Source organism: Populus euphratica, unplaced genomic scaffold, assembly GCF_000495115.2.
Source record: "Populus euphratica unplaced genomic scaffold, PopEup_1.0 scaffold143.1, whole genome shotgun sequence".
NCBI lineage: Eukaryota > Viridiplantae > Streptophyta > Magnoliopsida > Malpighiales > Salicaceae > Populus > Populus euphratica.
The window spans coordinates 149,882-156,194 of record NW_011500029.1 but is presented as its reverse complement, the minus strand read 5'-3'; the positions used below and the strand labels follow the sequence as shown (position 1 = coordinate 156,194).

The following is a 6,313-nucleotide window of genomic DNA, read 5'->3' as shown; positions in this document are numbered from 1 at the left end:
AAAATTGTGTAACACTGCGTTCCAATCCATGGCCTTAGCTGCGCTGGGTTTTTCCTTATCTGAGCTAGTTGAATTCAACTGATTGGATTAGGTTTTGATTGATTTGATTGCCTTAATTATTGTATGTCAAGTACAATGAAATATTATATCGCTTTAATTATTGTATGTCAAGTACAATGAAATATAATATATTTTTTAAAAAATATTATTTAAAAATTTATTACAACAATTATATTAAAATAATAATAACATTATTAATGTATTATAATATTTAAAAATATATTAAAATAATTAATATCAACATATTAAAATAATAATAAAATTATTAATATATTATATTTTTAAGTAAAATATCCTTTTAAAACATATTTAAAAACAAAATTTACTATATTTCTAAACATTCACTTAATATATATATTTGATATTATAGTCCAATGTGTTTTTTAAAAATAATTTTTAAATAAAATTATGTTAAAATATTACTTTTCCAACTACTATTTATTTTTAATATTATCCTATTAAAATTATATTAAATCCATATTTTTCCAAAACAAATATATTTTAAAAAGGCATTCACCTCACTGTTTACTAAACCATGTCAAGTTATCTTTTTTTCTATCTAAAATGACGTCATTATCTTACAAGTTACCTTAATATATCCATGTCTCGGGTCTTGTCGGTCCGGTAACCATGGTGCTGCGTGGCAATAGCAATTCAGGCGAAAGCATATTATAGTTGGTATAAAAAAAAAGAAGTCAATTCAAAGAATGTCAGCTGTAACTGTCGTTTATTACACAAGACACCACAGACCAAAGATTCTCCATTTCTTGTGTACAAGTAATCTGTCTTGGTTACTGATTTTACAGAAAAATATTTTTAGTTTAAAAAATATTAAAAAATTTATATATTTTTTAATTTTTAACATTGATGCATTAAAATATTAAAAAAATATTAATTCAATATTTTTTTAAAAAATCTAAAATCTAAAATGAGTTACCATACCCTTTTGGTCTTTTAAAATGGGTTTTCTTTTGCCTTTTTGGTTGTCAGTTTGTCTTTCTCTTCCTCGTCAGTATGGACACCCATTTTAGTAAAAGTGCCAAATTTTTGCTTCAACTGGTGATTGTTCTCAATATGGAATACACCCAACGAGCCTGCACTCTAGAAAAAAGTTCAGATTTTTTTGGATGCTTCATGAGAAATTTTGATTCTTGATTCTTCTTAGTTCTGAAGCATGCTTGATTAGTAGAAAGGAAATTGCAGGGAAAGAAAGTTCTGTGGCAAAAGTAAGCTATATAGTGACTATTGGTATGTATATTCAGATACTTCTTTTCAGCTAGCTTTCATGGTGGAAAAAGAAAAAAAAATGGGAAATGCTAAGCGATGATGTGCTTTTTAGAAATGATGCGTGTAGAGGAGTTTTACTTTGGAAAGTTGTGGTTTTGAAGCCCAAGAAGCAAAAGAAAGGGGTGAAGGACAGTAAAAGGTAGAAGCATGCCAACAGTTTGGTTCTCTTTGAAGAGATCTCTACATTGCAAATCAGAGCCATCAGAGGTTCATGACCCAAAATCGACAAAGCATATGAGTACAATCTTGACGAGAAAAGCAGGAAGGTCTGGGTGTTCAAGGTCCATAGCAAATCTCAAAGATGTCATACATGGAAGCAAAAGACACATGGAGAAGCCACCAAGTTGTAGTCCAAGATCCATTGGAAGCAGTGAGTTTCTTAACCCAATTACCCATGAAGTTATTTTAAGTAACTCAAGGTGTGACCTCAAAATCACTGGTTTTGGTGGGCTTCAAGAAGGGGCTGGTAGTGGTGTTATTAGTCATGGTAACAGCCATAATGGTGTTAGTGGTGGTAGTAATGGCCCTGTTGGTTCAACTTTTGTTGGTACTTTACGACAAGGAACCCCAGGACCTGGAGGACATCCTACAATGCACTATTTCAACCCTTCGATTAGGAACACAGGTACTCCTCCAAGAAAGTCTCATTTTCTTTTATCGGACAGAGAACGGCCTGGATTTGGAGGTTCTGGTATATTTGGTGCTGGTGGACATTCAGGCAGTAGGGTCTCTCTTGAGACAAAGTTTAATGGTTCTTCTACACTCACTTGCCATAAATGTGGAGAGCAGTTTAACAAATGGGAAGCTGCTGAAAATCATCATCTCTCCAAGCATGCTGGTAAGAAACTCCAAATTGAAATTATTTGTTAATCTATACATCTTCCATATAATTTCTCAATCCCATTTCGTGTGTATTTTTTAGTATAAAAAAATCTTTGAGGTTTGCTTTTGTCCCTTCATTGTTCTGATATCCTCACAGTTGCAGCCACACATTTTATTCTCACCTCAGATTTGAGTGAGAACCTTCTTCCTTTCAGCTTTTGAGATCATTGACTTCTCTAGATAGTTGTCAAGGTTTTTTCAAGACATGATTACGCTGCAGGCTTTGCGGCAATTGAATTGAGTTTTCCATTTACTTTGCTGTTAATTTAAACCAGATTCTTAACCGGCATCAAATTGTTCTTTCTAGTTCAAAATCTAAATTTTATAATTTATTAGATACTCCGCAACAAGCATTTCTTTTATCCTGTGAGATCCTCTTCTGAAACCTCCATATTTTAGTGAAGCAGAAGATAGGCGTAGTAATTGGTTTTTGATCACTTTTAGCTTTATATACTTGTACACGAAACAATTTAAACTGGTATTTCATTTTGATGTTGGTCTCTCCAACTCCAAGTCAATTAATTTTAAGTGGTTTGCTGTTCTTGAGATTTCAGAGCAGCTTTCCTTATCAGCAGCTCATTATATTTCTCCTTTTGACAGTCACCGAACTTGTGGAAGGTGACTCATCACGAAAAATTGTTGAAATCATATGCCGAACGAGCTGGTTAAAGAGTGAAAACCATTGTGGTCGAATTGAAAGAGTGCTGAAGGTTCACAGCATGCAAAAAACTCTAGCACGATTTGAAGAATATAGAGAGATGGTGAAAATTAAGGCCAGCAAGCTCCCAAAGAAGCACCCTCGGTGCATGGCTGATGGGAATGAGCTTTTGAGGTTTTATGGCACGACTGTTGCATGTTCTCTTGGCGTAAATGGTTCCTCAAGTCTATGTGCATCTGACAAATGCTGTGTTTGTCGAATTATTCGAAATGGGTTTTCAGCCAAGAAGGAGCTTAAAGGTGGAGTAGGTGTGTTCACAACTTCAACCAGTGGACGAGCTTTTGAGTGTATTGAAATATTTGAAGATGATCCATGTATAAGGAAAGCTTTGATAGTATGCAGAGTGATTGCTGGCAGGGTCCATAGGCCTTTGGAGGATATACAAGAAATATCTAGCCAAACGGGATTTGATTCTTTGGCAGGGAAGGTTGGTCTCTATTCAAATATTGAGGAGCTTTATCTGCTCAATCCTAAAGCTCTGCTTCCTTGCTTTGTGGTAATCTGCAAATCCTGAAGAAAAGAAAAACGAAAATGCTTCCATTACATTATGAAGATATGTGAATCCCTTTTACACTTTTGTTTAGAGGAGTTCTTCTTGAATCTTATGTCTGAAGAACTATGATTCTTCTTTCAAGGTTACTGTTCCTTGTCAGTATATCAAATTTTGTGATTCTTAGTTTAGTTGTATCTGCCCCTCAACACATTTGCATGTCTCATGCTACTGTATTTCTTCTTCTTCATTTAGGTTTTTGTGTTTTAATGAAAAAATGAATGAAAATGTTTATGCTACCTTGTCCATCATTGGAGTTTTAACATTAACAGAGTTTTTATTCTCGTTACTTGCTGATTAGTAGGTAGTGACAGATTCAGGATTTGGGACGCATTTACTAAGAAATAAATTAGTATAAATGAGGACCTAAGTTACTTTGAAAAAACATCTTAACATGGAACTGTATGGGTGAATTTAAGATCGAATACTTTCAAGTAATTCAGGAATTTAGGAAAACATTCTGTCTGATAATTAAATGATGAACATTTGAATCCTGTATTGTAGCATCAGGTAGCCCCAAATGAAAAGGTTACACAGAATTTATGAGCTTGCAGGTAAATTTGAAATGTACTTGAGGTTGCGGACTTTTCCATGATTTATATGCCAGCGCATTAATATTTGAAAACTTCAAAGTCTTGCACACATGCATCAAAATCTCTAGACAAAATAAATCCATTTGTTTATGTTAATTTATCAAGTGATGCCTCACTTGAAAACAAAGTTAAAGAATAATCAAATAAATCATGCTCAGACTCCATTTTATATATTTACAGGGAGGATCACGGGCCCATCTTTCCTCAGCAGAAATTAGTGAGCTTATGGATAGAATATGTGATGTGAAGATGTGCATTCTTACAAGAATGATAAATTTTGTTGTCCACTAGCATTTTTCGGTACAAAAACTGCATGTGGTCCTTGTTGGCGGGCTGTGCATGAAACAAAGGTTAGGGCAAAACCAGCAGACAAAAATCTAGAATGATTACTGTACAGTTAGATTTATTTTGTCTCTTATATTCACATCCCAATTTGAATTTGTGCTGTAAATTCTTTGATCAGGTTACTCTTTCTTCTGGAGTTTCTCGTAGATCCTCAGGTTGAAAAAGCAGCTAATGTTAGGGCCCCATTTCTCTCTTATTTTAAAAATGGTGACTTTCCAGTTGCATTTATAAGGTATACTCATTTCATTTCCTTTCTGCAACATTTGTTAAGCTATAAATGCTGGCACATGCACCTCATAAATGTACCCCAATCGATGCCGCACTTCTTTGACATTATGATTCCAGAAAAATGAATGGAATTCAGTTTTCAGTCTTAAATATTTGCGGGAGGGAGTAGTTTGAGATCAGATGAACACAAATTAAAGATTTTTAATGCAGTTGATGTGGCCCCTGTGATTTGGACTCATCGTTTGGTAGGATTCTACCTGCTGAGCTATGTTCAGATTAGGGGTTGCTACTACGTCGATATCGGCCTGGTGATTTGATCATAGCAGTTTTTTTTTTTATATTCTTATATTCAAATCTAATAGCTGTACTAACATCGGGCATTTTACCATGCTGACATTCTTAACTCTCCCTCAGATTAGGTCATTCTCATGTAGAAAACAATGGCAGCATCGGCAAAATACCAATGCCAATAGAACCATTTTATTTGAATTTAGTGGCTTTTTTTCATCATTCATTCAAACCAGTGGTTTCACTTGTAGACTCGTCCAGAAATAATAAAGGGTAGGATCCAGTGGTTCCACTTGTAGACTCATCGAGAAATAATAAAGGGTATGATAGCACTGTTACAAATAACAACAAAGAATTAAAATGAAAAGACAGCCCAGAATAAGCTGAAAGAAGGATTCTGATGGAATAGTAGAAGTGTCATTCTGAACAGTTTCCTTCTGTGTTCATATCTGTATATAATTTTTTGTCCCTCGTATCCTCTCATCTTCTGCTCCCTGCTGTCAAGTATTTAAATGGCCATGTCGTAGCATGTGCACACTTGGCTGACAAGGATGCATACCCTTCCCCCAAAAAACCATACGAGGCTTTAACCGTCCAAACATTGGACCAAAACAACTCTGCAACCTCATTGAGCTTTTCAAGGGTCAATGTGGCTATAATGGATAGGATACAACTGAAATATGGTCCCACACTCCTGCTGATTAATGCATAGTAACAAGATCGATGTCGCAAACAGCAAGGCAATGAAAATGAAAGCTGTCATGTTGAGAAAGTTAATTTTAAACGGATCTGTATCCCTTTGATTTAATCCATGTTGCAATTATCTTTCATGACATTGGCTGTTTGTTATTTCCTATGATATTCTCGTAGTTCTTGCAAAATTTTGTAGTTGTTGAACTGCATTAAATCAGTGTATGCTCATTGTTGCAGTACCGTCCGGAATAAATGTTCACTTAGCTGCTTCATAACATGCATTTTATTATCATTCAATTGCGGAGCATCTCTAGTTTGATTACAAACTAGAGTTTTGTTCTGCCAGTTGATATGTTGTTAAATTGCCCACAATCTGTGCCTTTAGATCAGTTTATGTAGGACTTCTTCCGGCAATCGGATTCACGTCCTGTCAGCATTTATAATAGCAATGAATTTTCAGAATTAGCAATGTAGGGCTTTGGAAAACATGTACCTAACGACCAATAGTTGGTCTTTCTTCATTTATTTCTGTTTGACACTTCTGCCTGTCTCAATGAACTGTTACCACTAATAATGGTGTGATTGTGATTATTTTGTAAAATATTTTTTATTTAGAAATATTTTAAAATAATATTTTTTTATTTTTTAAAAATTATTTTTATATAAACC

General features: G+C 34.4%; 1 protein-coding gene across 1 annotated transcript; it reads left to right on the top strand.

The window, feature by feature from the left end:
* The first annotated feature begins 1,031 nt into the window (after positions 1–1,031).
* LOC105142368 (uncharacterized) lies at positions 1,032–5,156 on the top strand. Its single transcript, XM_011049964.1, has 2 exons — positions 1,032–2,185; positions 2,830–5,156. Exons 1-2 carry the CDS (start codon positions 1,495–1,497, stop codon positions 3,459–3,461), a joined length of 1,323 nt encoding a protein of 440 aa, XP_011048266.1. The 5' UTR covers positions 1,032–1,494; the 3' UTR covers positions 3,462–5,156.
* Positions 5,157–6,313: the final 1,157 nt, after the last annotated feature.